Source organism: Diospyros lotus, chromosome 10 (assembly GCF_014633365.1).
Source record: "Diospyros lotus cultivar Yz01 chromosome 10, ASM1463336v1, whole genome shotgun sequence".
Taxonomy (NCBI): Eukaryota; Viridiplantae; Streptophyta; class Magnoliopsida; order Ericales; family Ebenaceae; genus Diospyros; species Diospyros lotus.
Window position 1 is genome coordinate 31,985,887 of NC_068347.1, and position 15,657 is coordinate 32,001,543.

Consider the following 15,657-nt stretch of genomic DNA (forward strand, 5'->3'; position numbering starts at 1 on the left):
TTAGTTTTAAATTTTAAATTTATTTTTAATTTTATATTTTGACGGTCAGTTTTGAAATTGTTAAAAATGCATTCTTTTTTGTTTGTAGCATTTTTTGAGTTTTAAAAATTTTGAAAGTATTTGTAATGAAAACAACCAAAATGATTTTTTGTTATTTTGAATTTTTTTATATAAAATTGTTCTTTATTTTCAAAAATACGTTTTTAAAAATATAAAAATAAATACATTTTTATTGTTATGAAAAACTGAAAACTAAAAACGATATGAAAATAGTAAACATAATATGGCCTTAAGGTAAAGAAAATTAGTTTACACCGAAACACAAAATAAAATAATAAGAAGTAAAGAGAATAAATTCATCTTATAGTAATACTATCTTCACGACTGGCGATTCGCCAATTACATAAAAATATCAAAAATTCAAAAAAAAAAAGAAAAAAAACAATGGAAACAAGAAGAACAAGGGTATATGATAATTGTTATTGCTTTTGATTGGAAGTTTATAATTGATAGATTTCTTTTAGGGGTACAATTAAAAAATTTATAATAAAAAATAAATTTACAGTTTTAAAATATGAGATATTCAAGAAAAAAACGATAAAAATTAGGAAGAAAAAATTGAGAACAATGAGAAGAGAGAATGTAAAAATTGAGAAGAGAAAATGAGAAAGACAAAAGTTGTAAATTAATTGTTGGGTTAGGTGTCCACGTATGTGTCTGAAATTTGGACTTAAAAGTTAAATTTTATTTTGAGTTCAATATTTTTTTAATAAAATATTTATTATTAAAAAAATAAAAATATATAAAAGAGAAAAATTTTGGGGTCATCGTAAATAAGGGGTGGTCTAAGCAATCGTTTAGATAGCTTTATGGTCAAGCTGACTCTGTCTACATGTTTCAAGTTTAAATGTTTTAACATAAGATTTAAGTTATTATCTTAAAAGAATTGTATGATAAAAAGACAAATGGTGTTACTATTAACAGAATTTCATGACAACTTTCTAACCTTTTTTGTATACCATGAAAAACTTGAAAGTTCTTAATCAAAGACAATATTTGGTCTAAAGTGTCTCACTCTATCTAAAATCTAGGTTCACCTTAACCATGACCAAGGTATATAGATAAATTTATTATAAGACGAATCTTGAGACTAACTCCTAGGATAAATACAAATATTATACAGTATTACAAAAAGGCAAAATTAAATTCATAATTTTATGATATCCCAAACTTTTGAATACATCACATTATTAGATGAGAGAGACCCAACCTTTTGAATACATCACACTCTTAGATGAGAAAGACTACATCTTACCTTGCTTCAAGAGGTAATATCTAGTGATTAATATAAAATTTTAAATTTTTAGCAAAAAAATAGTTAAAGGAGTATTCCATTGTAAAAAGTATTTTTTAGTTTTTTAATTCTAATATTATATTAAACGGACAAATCTCCAATCAAAAAATATAAAAGTTAATTTTTTAATTTTTCAACTTTGTAGTATGAATTAAAAAAATATATATCAAAAAGATGTTTTTTTAATTTTTTTGAAGATAGAAAATTCAAAATAAAAATTATTTTAAAAAATCAACAAAAGTTAACTTGGTTTATGGACCTGCTCTTCTTCTTCTTCTTCTTCTTCTTCACATGGCTGTCAAGTTCAAGGTTGGCGGTGAAAGCAATTTCACAACCACACACTAATGCTCACTACTAAGTTCTTTTATATAAATTATTTAATGCACGAGACTCGTTATTTTGTAAGAGTAAAAAAAAATTGTATTTTTAGATAATTTTTTTTTAACAAATAGACTATTCCCGTAAATAACAACCTTGCCATTGGTACCAAATTGTTTGTACAAAGCAAGAGAGCACCATTGGCAGAGATCTGCTGCAAAATGCAGCAACATGAGACAAGGTGATGCTTTGGAAGTAAGTTAAAATGGGTGGGGTAAGATGTTGCTTTAAACATTGTTAAGATGATGGCAACAAAGAACTTAAATTGTACTCAAAGTGGGTAGAGTACTCTATACTGAGAATGAAGTGAATTTCTTTCAACATTCTTCCTACATATAAGACATTCTATTGGTATCTGTGTTTGCACAGAGAGAAAGAGAGAGAGAGAGGCCTGGAATGGCATGCTTTGAGAGAGCATCACCAGCACTGAAGGATATTCTGCTCAGACTGCACAGGTGAGATTTGCACGCTTTCACAACTCCACTGATTTGGTCATTTTCTTCCATTTTCTTTTCCATAGTTGGGAGTTCTAAGCGTTTGCTAATAGAAGTGAAGAATTATGAGTGCTAAGCTCAGTCTTAAATACCCTAATCTTTCATAATTTCTTATCTTTCACTAGCTGAATGAGTAAACTAGGATACTACTGTTGACATATCTATCCCCAAAAAGAAAATAAAATAAGGGCCCACAATAATATTGAACATAAACAAACAAAAACAGAAAAAACAAGAAAAATAGGATAAGCTTTTGATCATTGGATGCTGATGAAAACCAGAAGTCAAGTAACAATACAGAAGAAGAAAACACTATTCCAATATGATTAGTGAAAAATAGAGCAGAATAATAATGATCCTGCAACAAGATCACTTCAAAAAAAGTTGGGGCCTCAGTGCAAGTAGAAAACCTGCAACACAATGGCAATGCTTTATTCAGTTTCAGAGCAAGAAGTTGGAGGCCAACCTCTCAGAGCAGTTTGGCCATTTGACTGACAGGGAAATTTTTTCTAGGGTTGACTTGAGGTGATCGATGAGGGCATGCGACATTGTGCAGACGAGAGTGGTGTAGTCGTTTCCCTAGGAAAAAAAAACACACACACAATTTCAGTAAGGAATGACATAAAACATTCGAGTACCACTACTCTAGTCTCTATCAAATATAGAAGTTTATAACTGAACATTCTGAGTTCAGTTACTACTATAGTATCAGTCACAACAGAATATGCCACAAATCGAAAGGGTTCAATGAAGATATACGAAGAAGTAAAATTCTACTTTCAAGTTGGCTCAATACTTTCAAATTGGCTCAATCCTGACGAAGTCATCATCTTGTTTTCAAGTTACAAAAGAGCTTATTTTTTATCTAAACGTTTGAACCTCCCGACTTATCTAGGTATGGCTCCTTTATTTCTTTCGTATCTACCACAGCTTATGGCTCAATCAACTGAATCTATGAAAATTTTACTTCGACATAGTTTAAACCATTTTCATAATCAGCATTTTTTCTTTCGTGACAGAGCCAAAAGGCCTATGGAGCTTGATCATCACTTGCATGAGTTTGGGTCGGTGGAATATCACATTCAGGTAAAACATTGGGAATTTTAGCTTACTGAAACTCAGAAATATGTTTATCAAACTTTGTATTCTAAAGTTTATACAAGAAGTTTTTATTAATCAGTTAGAGATATCATGATTGAAATTGAGAATGTAGTAGGAAAGACCATATTCACTAAGAATGAACAATTCAAGAAACATAAGGGTGGATGAGATGCATATTTAGAAAATGAAAGCAATAGGCCATCTTTCCATAATTTTTGGAAGCAAATTTATCACAGTATAGACTTGTTCTTTTAATATGATTTCCGTATCTATGAACAGTCTTCAGCATCTGATCCATACATCACATACTTGTCGATATCGACCCCATTGCTCTCTCATGGAGCCCTGCTCTCACATGAGCTACCACATTCAACTATAGAGATGGTAAAAGGAATTTCTTCAGATGTTGTGAAGATTATAGAACCTGCAAGAGAAGGATACCAGCTTACTCTGAGACTCGACCTCGATAAAATTCCACGTGGCAAAGGTTGGTTGTTTCTTGCAGCAGCTTATTTAGTACTTGAATGCTAATTAACCATGTACATTCCTACTATCTGTTAATTGGAACTTTGCTTATAACTGTAATCGGAGATATACAGTATCTTAACAGAAAAAACAAGGGCAAGGCAATATACCAAATATGATTCTTCCCCAACCCTGCAAAGCTGAAAGCCCTGCCCACAAGATACGTCTTTTATTTTCTGCCGAAAACAGAGAAAAGGACAAATGTAGCAATTTCCTACGTTAGGAATTAGAGGGATGGCATTTCTCTAACTAAAGAAACTTCATTCCCCAAGGGTTGGCCTAGTCGTTAGAGGCTATAGTGTGGCCTCCTCTGCAACCAAGGTTCAAATCTCTCTGGCAGCAAGTCCACACACAGACTTCTGTGGGGTTACCCGGTGAGTTTCCCCAGAGCACCTCCAAAGGGTAGTGCTTAAGAGTTCTCATCGATAACACAAAAGGATTTTTTTTTTTTGGTATTTTTGCCAAATGCATAGATACTGCCTAATACAAGATAGCAGATACTTTCATGGATAAAGAAGCTAATTTTAAAGTATTTGGATAAGGAGAATGGTAAAATGGAGCATCTTAGGAAATGGTACCACTGATAAATGAATACTATCAACTAGGAAGAAACTAAACAATTCCAAGACTGAATCAATTTACTCTGATTGCAACAATCAATAAATAGATAAGAAAGACAACTAACTATACAACAACAATAACATATCTAGCCTTTATCCCACTATGTGGGGTCGGCTACATGAATTCTAGACTTCCATGTACTTCTATCATTTGTCATATCTTCATTGAGATCCATACACTTCATATCAAACTTTAATGTCTCCCTCAAAGTCTTCTTAGTTCTGCCTCTACCTATTTTTTTGATTAATTGTTCCATTTCATCAACTCTCCTCACAGGAGCGTCTCTTGGTCTCCTTCTCACATGACCAAACCATCTTAGTCTAGTCTCTCTCATCTTCTCCTTTATTAGCACTACTCCTATCTTATTACGAATAACTTCATTTCTAATTTTATTTTTTCTTGTATGGCCGCACATCCATCTTAACATCCTCATCTCCGCTACACTTGTCTTTTGCTCATGTTGGTATTTGACTTCCCAACATTCTGAGCCGTACAACAAAACTGATCTTATAACTGTCCTATAGAATTTTTCTTTCAATTTTAATGGGATTTTACCATCACATAATACCCCTGATGCATTTCTCCATTTTAGCCAACCTGTCTTAATTCTATGTGTGACATCCTTGTGAATTTCTCCATCTTTTTGAATCACTGATCCCAAATATCGAAAATGGTCTTTTCTTTGTAAGATTTGGTCTTCCAATTTTATTATAACATCCTCCACTCTTGCATTCTTACTAAATTTACATTCCATATATTTTGATTTCTTTCTACTTAATTTAAATCCCTTAGATTCTAAATTGTTTCTCCATAGCTCAAGCTTAGTGTTCACTCCTTCTTTTGTTTCATCCACCAACACTATGTCGTCTGCAAATAGCATACGACACCTCTGTCTGAATATCTTTAGTTAGTTCATCCATTACTAAAGCAAATAAGTATGGACTTAGTGCAAAACCTTGATGCAATCCTATTGTAATTTTAAATGGTTTAGTATCACATCCGCATGTTCTGACCCTTGTCTCTGTACCATGATACATGTCCTTAAGGGCTTGTATATAGGTTATTCGGACTCCTTTCTTCTCTAAAACCCTCCATAATACTTCTCTAGGGACCATATCATAAGCCTTTTCTAGATCTATAAACACCATATGTAGGTCCTTCTGATGATCCCGATACCTTTCCATTAGGCGCCTTAGTAGGTATATAGCTTCCATTGTTAACCTACCGGGCATGAAACCAAACTGATTTTCTGATACCTCTGTTTCTTTTCTGAGCCTCTGCTCTATTATTCTCTCCCAGAGTTTCATGGTATGGCTCATTAACTTAATTCCTCTGTAATTTTTACAGTTTTGAATATCTTCTTTGTTCTTATATATAGGGACCAAAGTACTCTTCCTCCACTCATCTGGCATATTTTTTGATTTAAGAATCGCGTTAAATAATTTCGTTAACCAGGAGATACCCTATTCTCCCATACATTTCTATGCTTCTATTGGTATATTATCTGGTCCTACCGCTTTATGATTTTTTATCTTTTTTAATGCTTGCCTTATTTCATTTGGACTTATGCGTCGATAAAATGTATAGCTCACGTTCCCTTCGGAGTTACTAAGATGTCCCAATCTAACTTTTGTGTCGCCATCATCATTGTATAATTTTGTGAAATACTCCTTCCATCTCTCCTTAATCGCTCCCTCATTCACTAATACATTTTGATTTTCATCTTTTATGCATTTCACTTGATTTAAATTCCTTGTTTTTCTTTCTCTTGCTTTAGTTAATTTACAAAATGTATGGAGGAAAATAACAAAAAGGGCATGCCGACATGAGACTCCCTGCTTTGATTCTTCACTTTCTTTTGTCTGTCAAAAGAAATGTATGACACTGACAATCAAGATAGAGAAGATATTAGACAAAAATGATGTTTCTACAAGTACTCAAGGAAGCTAGTTCAAAAGGCTTACTTTCATCTGTTAGTATGTGTTTCCTTCCAGGATCTGTGAAGATGATCACAGAAATTTCCACGGTACAAGCAGCAATGCTAAGCTCTCAGCTGAAAGAAATGTTGATGAATGTTGGTTCCCAGGAAGCATTTCAAGGAATGTACAGACCAATCAAGCTAATTTATCACCCAAGAGAGCCATTCTATGTCGTCAAACAGGTATCCTCATAAATGATGAGATAAACAACATAGCACTTGTTAATTAATACAGATTATTGAAATGATTCAATTTTCAGGGTAGCCGAAATGCTTTTCCAGTATGCTATGTTGACTGAACCCAGCCTTTTCATTTCCAGTGGTTCAACAAATATTTCTGGAAGCTTCTAAATTTGATAGAGAACTTGAAATTGAAACTTTAGATCCTTGATCTCCAAAATTAAACTATTTCTTATGTTATCCAAATGTGGAATTTAGGGGTGTTCAAAAAAATCGGTGCACTGCGGAAACCGGCCAAACCGAACCGAACCAAACCGATCCGATTGGTTTTTTTTTTTTTGCAGTCGAAAACGGTTTGGATTCTGTCCAAACCGCACGGTTTGCGGTTCGGTTTTAAACCGAACCGCCCAAGAAAATAATAAAAAAAATTATTATTATCAAAATATAATAATTGACGGCCCATCCTATTTATTTTTTACACTATTTTGTCTTTATTTTTTGCTCCTATTTATTTACATTTAATTGTCTTTATTTATCAATATTTGTGTCTTTATTTACCATTTTTAAATATTTTTTTTAGTGATTTTAAATAGCATTTCAAACCGCGGTAAACCGCACCAAACCAGACCGCAAATGCGGTCTGGTTTGGTGCGGTTTGGCCGAACCCAAACCAGACCGCGGTCTGGTTTGGTTGAAAAACCGCACTAACGGTTTGGCGTGCTGAAAATAATTCAGACCGGGCAAACCGCACCGCGAACACCCCTAGTGGAATTATTGAGCTAGAAGGATCCTAGTAATGCTATCTGAACAGTTGATGATTTCAGCTAAAGCTATTCCACTCTAAATATTTCATAAACGATTTTGATGTATAGATTATGCATTTTAATTGCGATAATGGAAGTGACCTTGTTTGTTGACAGCCAGCAAAAATTACTGCAGTATTCCCAATGCGTTTCAAAGACGATTCAGATGTGATAATTGCGACAGCATTCTTTCAGGTTTGTAGCAAACAACCACGAGAGAAAAAGGTTTATCTTAATCCTAAACATGGAACATAATCTTCATGTTGTTCTACAAATAATAGAATACTTTTGGCAGGAACTCATGGATGTGGGAAGTTCGAAAGCATGGGCTAAAGCACCTCCTTGCATCTGGTCCCCCATTCCACCTCCTGAATTAAGAGGTGAACCCATTGAAGACTTGAGCACCAATGGAGGATTTGTCGCTTTTGGTAGTGCCTCGACTTACTCACTTACTAGACAAAAAGAGTTATTCATGTAGGTTCAAACCATATGCTAGTAAACAGCTAAAACAAGAGATCCATCTTCAGTCATGCTTAATAACACAGGTAACAAGATAAAAGTCGAACTGGCTTCACTCATACATTTTTCTGTCACATATTAACAGATATTTCGTCGCATCATCTTGAAGGCAAAAGGGTAGACAAGACCGTGTGGAGCCTTTTAAACTTCTATGCCTTTGTAAAATATCATGTGAAGGTAAGATCTTTCTTGCCAATTTTGGATCATTAAGCACTAAATAAGTTATGTCTTACAATGACAAGACTATCAAACAGAGCACTAGAGGTTTCATACAGAGAAGGATGAGAAGCCGCATGGATAGCCTGGTTGAGGTAATACACTCTCGACGCTGCAATTGCTAGATTCTACCGAGAGAGAAATCTCATTTAGCTTTTTCCAACTGAACTACACTATAGTATTTGTTTTACTGTTTGCAATTTTCAGGTCCTGCAGAAGGCAAGCATGGAGGAAGATCAACGTGTAAAGAAGGTCCAAGGTATGCCCTCATCGTGTAATAACATTCCAGAAGAAAATGGAAAATGGTAGGCTCAGTCAGTTAATTAGCAGGCCCAAGAAGGCGTAAAGATGAAACTAACACGATGGAATTGTTGCTTAAGCTGTTGGTTTTAGATCTCAAGTCTTAACTAGATTATTCACATTAATTTCTTAACCAAATGAGGTGCTTTGATGCAGGATGTAGGCATATGAAGAAACTAGTTGGTTTCACAAGATCCAAGACAGCACGACGAAGATGTGGTTTCGCCAATAAGATCAAGAGAATCCGCTCCAGAATCAAAATCTGTCGGTTTGATCGTTTCCATAGAATGTCAATCCCCAAGTTTTCTTCAAAAACAAAATACAGAAAACTAGACTAGCTTTGTTTTTCCCTTTCTTTTCCTCCCAAACAATTATTTGTAACATGTTGATTGCAATTATAACTTTTATAACAGCATATGGAGAACAGAACAGGGATCTGTGATTCATTTGCTGTAACAGCACAGTATATGAATAGATAGTTGACTCATTTAAGTTGCAAAATCAAAGCTTTCCATTGAAACTGACGGGCAAATTTCTTGCAAGATCTTCATATCAAAACTAGGAAAACTTATACTCTAATTAACATAAACTCAGGCAAAGGCTGTGCCTGGCAATGAAAACATAACAAACTAGACACCTATTGTAAATGAACCACGGCAAAAGCTGTATCCACCGTTCGGATCACAGGCTTGATGAGGTAAGGAGCCTATGGTGAAGGTCCCTAGAAGAGGTTTTACCCCATGCAAATAAATGACCCGACGGGTCGTCCCAATGGGGGTCTACAAGTACAAATACTGTACGAACCTAGAGAGGTGGCTCAATTTTATGAATGAAAATGCTATTTATATTTTTTGGGTTACACAATGCAATTAAAATGACAAAAATATCTTTGATTCGAGACGGTAAAACACGAGGGGATATTTTAGTTATTTGCACGCATGTGTAGCCTAAGATGTAGCCTGAGATGGAAGATTACAAAATCTTTGAATCGATTGTGTAAATTTTTCTTTGATTGAGGGAATTCCGAATAAAACGCAAACATAATAATTTTAATATCTAAAAATTTCTTTGAGAATTATGCGAAAATGATGGACATCATCCATAGAAATTTTAATTTTAGTAGATCTTGAAATGTCTGGAGAAATATCATTTATAAAAATAATAATCTTAATAGATCTCGAAAAATCTCATACTTTTTTATAAATATGTGAGTCCTCATTCTTAAAAAGTTACATATTTGATATAGATTTTAATATAAAATTCAAGTATTCAGTGTTCGATTTAACTATCTAAGTATTTGCATAGGAACTACTTTGCCTCCTTTGATCATTCATCTTGCAGAGTTTAAATAGTTTGATAATTATATTTCTAATTAATAAATTTATTGTTGTGTTTGAACAATAATAATAATTATAATAATATATCTTCATTTTCCATACATTTTACCACCTTTCTCATTTTCATTTTATTATTATAATGATAGAATATCATGAATAAATTTTGATCGTTTGGGAAAATAAATATTTAAAGCTTAGAAATTTAGAAATATAGCGATTAAAATAATTTGGTGATTACAGACCATGAAGCATTTTGGAGAAGCTTCTTTGACACAGACACGAACGGTCCAAGTCTCAGCCTCCTAGTCCTAGTCCTAGGTTGTTGCCGTCCACCAAAACCGCCGCCCCGTGGAAGGGAAAGCTACCCACGTTCTCTGACCACACCCCTTGGAACATTCTAATCTTATTCCACGGGGCGGAGAAAAAAATGACGATTTAAATTTTTATATTTATTTTTATAAAATTTAATTTTTTTTATAATTTTTAATGTGTCCTTAAATTTAAGTTAAAACATATTTATGCTCATGAACTATTATATTCTTTTCTTGTGAAATTCTAATTTTTTTTTGTGATTTCAAATCTGTTCTTGAAGTATATAAAATTGTTCATTTAAATATTTAGCCAGCAAGTGATATGCATTAATGTGACAGTTTTTTTGCGTCTTCTTATCTCTTTCTCTCTTTTTGGTGTTTTCTCTTTTCGGTGTCTTCGCAACTCCCCCCTCTCTCTCTAGCTGTGTCTCCTCTCTTTTCAACGTTTCCTACATTTGTTCTGGTTGCATTTCCTTTGACTCTTGCAATAAATGTTAACTCCAGGTTGACCCCATCTATAATCCCCCCAAACAATGGGGTGACAATCGACTTAAACATGTTAATGACTCGTCTAACCCAATAGACTTATACAACCTAACCAGATGAGGCATAGCAGACGCCAAATAACTGCCATATTATTGCTCGTGCATATCACTTGATGATCAAATATTTAAATGAATAATTTTACATAGTTTAGAGAGAATATTTAAAATTACAAAATAATAGGGACATAAATATATTTTTAATCTAAGTTTAAGGGCATATTTAAAATTCTAAAAAAATCTAAAAGTGTAGGCCATAAATACGTTTTTTCGCCAAATAAAAATAATTTAAACACGATGAGAAAAAAAATCCTAAATTTACCCACTAAGTTACCCGGCAAATCGTCTGAACTTAGGCTCTGTCCCTATGCGCTGAGCTTGTTAACTTCAATGGCGGGACCAGCAAAGGGAGAACCAGCGGTGGTGAAGATTCAGATCTGGCATGGCAATGAAGAAAACGGGGGCCACGAGGGGGAATGAACAATTCAAACGAAACACTTGCTGGACGAAAATTCATATCAACAAAAATCCAAAGCCACCAGTATGTGTGGCTGTCGACGAGCCCTGTAATCGTTTCCACACCACCAACCAAAACCGTATAAGAACCCTAGCTTTCATCTCCAACAAACCTAAACTGCCTTAACCATTTCCTACTGATCTAGAATCACAGATCCTCCAATGGCCGCCGCTTCCATTTCTGCGGCTGGATTGAAGTGCTCGAGCTTCCATGGCGGCTGGGGAACCTCCATGGCGGGCGAGGACTACGCGGCGCTGGCCAAGTCAGCGACGAGCAGCGGCTCTGTCAGGGTTGGGAAGCCGGCGAGGCTGCAGCCGGTGATGAAGAATGTGAATGAAGGGAAGGGCTTGTTTGCTCCAGCAGTTGTTGTCACTCGCAATATCATTGGGAAGAAGAGGTTCAATCAGATAAGAGGCAAAGCCATTGCTCTGCACTCCCAGGTTACATCTTCTTACTCCATAGCTTCAATGCTTTAGCTGATGTACAATTGACAATATCATTGCCATATTATACAATAAAAGTATGTATTGTGTGCATGCATAAATGATTTTTACATAATAGTTATATAATATATTCTTCACCCTTTATTTATACATCATATCTTTTACATTGTATAGAATATCGATACCCATAAATATCAACAAAACTACCCATCTAATGCATGAGCAAGACCCTCATGGGGTTTATATGGCTTTGGGCCTGAAAATTGTGTTTAAAAGTGGAGGGTAAACAATGGCAGGTGATCACGGAGTTCTGCAAGTCAATAGGAGCAGATGCAAAGCAAAGACAGGGACTGATCCGATTGGCAAAGAAGAATGGAGAAAGGCTGGGCTTCCTTGCTTGACCAATTGGCAATTGCCATGGGGGGAATGGCTCTTTCTACAGAATACAATTTACTTACTTTTTGTCCATTGGAATGGAGACTATAGGTGTAATTCCTTTTACTTTTGTGCCATTTACATCATTCACTCTGAACCTTTAGTAAATAAAAGCACAGATTTCTTTCTTTCTTTCTTGTTTGATTTGAGGCCCCAACAGTGTGAAAGACCAGAAGCTCTGTTGCATACAGAACCAATCGGCAATCAACTCCTTTGTTCCAACACTGAAAGTCTGAAATTGAAGCTGGTTGGACGAGAGATCTTTGTCTGCGGATGAGATCGGACTCAACACTCATCCCGCTGATGAGAATGAGTTTGACAGGCCTCTAAAAATTGCCTATTCGATTCGGTTCAAGTTGAATGTCAGTTAAGTTCAATCTCAGTATTGAAAAATACCGAAGTAACCGAATCAACTAAAATGTCAAATGACATCATTTTTTACCAACTGTTCAACAGAACAAAAGAACTAAAGAAGTAAAAAAGTTGTTCGACTTTCAAGTTTCTAACCCTTCCTCCTTCCCCTTCTACCCTTTCTCTGCAATCTAAGTCTCCTATCTCCGACCGATCCCGAGTTCCAAACCCTTCTACCTTCCCTTCAGCCCTTTCTATGCAATCCAATTGATCTCAAGCTCCTGACACTTCCGACTTCCCCTTCAGCCCTTCCTTTGTAATTCTAGTCTCCCGTCATCGACCGATCCCAAGTTCCCAACCCTTCTCATTCCTCTTTGTTTTGATCGGTGACCAACCCCGATCCTTCCCTTTCCTCCTTATTTCGATCGGCAACTAACCCCAACTCTTTCCCTTCCTGTTTGCTTTGACTGGGGACTGCCCGATCATTCCCCTTCCTTCTTGCTTCGACTGACAACCGACCCCGACTCTTTCCCTTTCTTTTTGCTCTAACCGACCTCAACCCTTCCCCTTTCTCTTTACCTCTATCTTTGGCCCTCTGCCTTCTGATTCTGACCAACCGACCACTACCGACGACCCCAACCCTTCCCTTGCCTCTTTGCTCCAATTCAGGTACTAATGTTTTCTTGTTCAATCAATTTTTTTGGTAACTTCATCTAAGCTTTAGCTTTTTGGTACTTGAATTGGAGTATCAATTTGATCAATTCAATTTAGTTTTTTTACACTATTTTAATTTATTTTGTTTGAATTATCTGATCGATTCGGTTCAATTTTTAACAATATTTCAGTCTATTTGATTTGTTCTATCCAATCAATTCGATTACTAAACTGACTAAATGCTCACCCCTATTTGTATTCACATGATAAAATTTAATTATCTGATCCATCTACACAAAAAGAAACATTCCCTATGAAATTAAAGCGAGTTATGATTCCGATCTAAACACTCACTTCTATAATTAAATCTCCTGCATTTGACCATGAAAATATATAGGAAAACGCTCTTTTTCCTTATAATAAAAAGATTAATTAAATTATATAAAAATAATTTAGAAAGTAATTTTTAATAATAATATAAGAAGAAAAATTCCAAAAAACAATATCAAATCCATATTCCTAATAAAATACATACAAAAATCAAATTACATCTTTAAAAAAATTCATCAATATAAATATGGAATAAAATAAAAGGAGAGTATGCTATATAACAACTTCTTTTTAGTTCTAATAAAATAAGAATAATAAAAACTCAAGAAATAATATCGTAACTATATATAATATCTATATTTTTGATAAAAATATAAAAAAATATAATTAAAAAAAACATATATATGTGTTCGATTTTTTCGTATTTGTCGGGTTTCACGATTTTTTATTTGTTCATTTTAAACTTTTATTTGATCAATTTAATTTAATTTTTTAAATAGTTTTAATCTATTTCATTTTGTTGAGGATTTGCAGCTGGGCTTGAAAGACGACCATCAGATCGATGCCATGCTTATGCCAAGCTTGATTCTCTCTCTAGACCATAGAATTGGCTGCACTAGCAATCCTTGGCCACAGATGAGCACACTCCTTGCCAATGGGGTAGCGGTGTTCACTAACCAATCGATGCGAACTAACTATATATAGATGCATATAAAACTATGTCATTTAAGTTGTAAATATATATATATATATATAGATATAGGCGAATTTAAATGTGAGCTGTCCGAGTTGAAACTCAGGAGAACCCATAACAAAAATTAAAATTTTAATATAAAAGTTTAGCCCAAATTCAGTTTAGCCCACCTTAAAATGCTGAATCCACCCCTCTTTATATAGACTTCTTGTTAGTTATTTTTTATTTATTGGCTTGATTTGAACTTATAATTTTGATTTATAGTTTTGTTGTTGGTTGGTTTGATTCGACTTGTAACTTGGATTTGTAATTTTGTATTTTGTTTGTTAGTTGTTAGTTTAGTTGAATGTTTAATTTCATACTTGTAGTTAGACTTATATAATTATTATTGTATGTTAGATGTTATATATATATATATTTGATTGTTAAATGTTTAATACTATTTATAATTGATTTAAGTCCATTAAATTTAAATTGATTGACTTTTTGGGTTAAAATCCATTTAATTTAAAAGAATTCAACCCATTAACACAAAACTAGTAAATAGCTGTCCAAATCAGACCGAACCAAGAATGGTTGGTTTGGATGGTTATTAACAATGGTTGAATTTGATTGGATATGAAAATTTCATAACCAATAAAAATAAATTAATTATAATTATATCACATTTTCGATCCAAACCGAACTGCCAACACCTCTGGATAACATACCTGAAACCACCATGAAGTAGTTAGCCATGCCCACAACCATATTTAACAGACTATAAGAAAAGTTTTGGAAGATGGTCAGGCAAAAACTTGAGCTAGTCCACGTCCTTTGGACAAACACCTCTGTTATAGAAAATCATAAAATGTCAAAGATTAAGAGTTTATTCTCTTTGTTGTTTTCGAATTCTTTTCTATTTTTAGTTTTTCAAAACACGTTTTCTTACTTATTTTTAAAAATATATTTTTTAAAATATAAAAATAATTTACACATAAAACTCAAAACACTCAAATTACGTTTTGACTATTTTTAGGCAAAACAACCACTGAATCCAAAACCCAGAAAACATATAGCAGCCCTCCTTTTCCTTCTCTTTTTTCTCTCTTATCTCTTATCTTTTCAAGGCTTAGTCGTTGCTATCATCCATTCCTGCCTATGCCACAATCCACCATCGTCGACTACCCCCGTCGCTCCCCTTACATCGCGTTTGACATCACCACCCCCCATCAATTGATTGTTGAATGGCCAAATATCGCGCTCGTCACTGTCGACCGACAACCCCAGAGACCACATCCTGATTTCTTACTACTGTAGCTATTTCATCTTTTGTGATTTGATTCTTATATGATTTGATTTTTGTTTTTTTTGTTTTTTTTTGAATATTAAACTAAATATGTAATATGATTTTTTTATATAGAATTTTCTTTTTAATGATATTTCTAATATTTTAGATTCTATAAACCAATATTCTTTTATTTTGTAATGTATAATTCCTTTATACAATGTCTTGTGTTGTGGGTTATCTAAATCTTGAAATTAGCATCAAGTCAAAAATAAATTTATTATGGAACGAATAGTTGAATCAAATC

At 34.1% G+C, this 15,657-nt stretch overlaps 2 protein-coding genes across 2 annotated transcripts; both read left to right on the plus strand.

Moving 5' to 3' along the window:
* Nucleotides 1-2,086: 2,086 nt before the first annotated feature.
* LOC127811023 (actin-related protein 2/3 complex subunit 2B) lies at nucleotides 2,087-8,974 on the plus strand. Its single transcript, XM_052350701.1, has 10 exons — nucleotides 2,087-2,187; nucleotides 3,246-3,312; nucleotides 3,607-3,814; nucleotides 6,468-6,634; nucleotides 7,552-7,629; nucleotides 7,730-7,862; nucleotides 8,039-8,130; nucleotides 8,208-8,264; nucleotides 8,377-8,428; nucleotides 8,626-8,974. Exons 1-10 carry the CDS (start codon nucleotides 2,129-2,131, stop codon nucleotides 8,805-8,807), a joined length of 1,095 nt encoding a protein of 364 aa, XP_052206661.1. The 5' UTR covers nucleotides 2,087-2,128; the 3' UTR covers nucleotides 8,808-8,974.
* Nucleotides 8,975-11,275: 2,301 nt separating this feature from the next.
* LOC127810955 (protein PROTON GRADIENT REGULATION 5, chloroplastic-like) lies at nucleotides 11,276-12,182 on the plus strand. The gene is made up of 2 exons (XM_052350597.1): nucleotides 11,276-11,616; nucleotides 11,916-12,182. Exons 1-2 carry the CDS (start codon nucleotides 11,338-11,340, stop codon nucleotides 12,018-12,020), a joined length of 384 nt encoding a protein of 127 aa, XP_052206557.1. The 5' UTR covers nucleotides 11,276-11,337; the 3' UTR covers nucleotides 12,021-12,182.
* The last annotated feature ends 3,475 nt before the right edge of the window (nucleotides 12,183-15,657 follow it).

Coding starts and splice junctions, on each gene's coding strand:
- LOC127811023 (XM_052350701.1), top strand. CDS start 2,129: ATGGCATGCTTTGAGAGAGCATCACCAGCACTGAAGGATATTCTGCTC. Junction 8,131..8,207: donor TTGTAAAATATCATGTGAAG/GTAAGATCTTTC, acceptor ACTATCAAACAG/AGCACTAGAGGTTTCATACA. Junction 8,265..8,376: donor GCATGGATAGCCTGGTTGAG/GTAATACACTCT, acceptor TGCAATTTTCAG/GTCCTGCAGAAGGCAAGCAT.
- LOC127810955 (XM_052350597.1), top strand. CDS start 11,338: ATGGCCGCCGCTTCCATTTCTGCGGCTGGATTGAAGTGCTCGAGCTTC. Junction 11,617..11,915: donor CCATTGCTCTGCACTCCCAG/GTTACATCTTCT, acceptor AAACAATGGCAG/GTGATCACGGAGTTCTGCAA.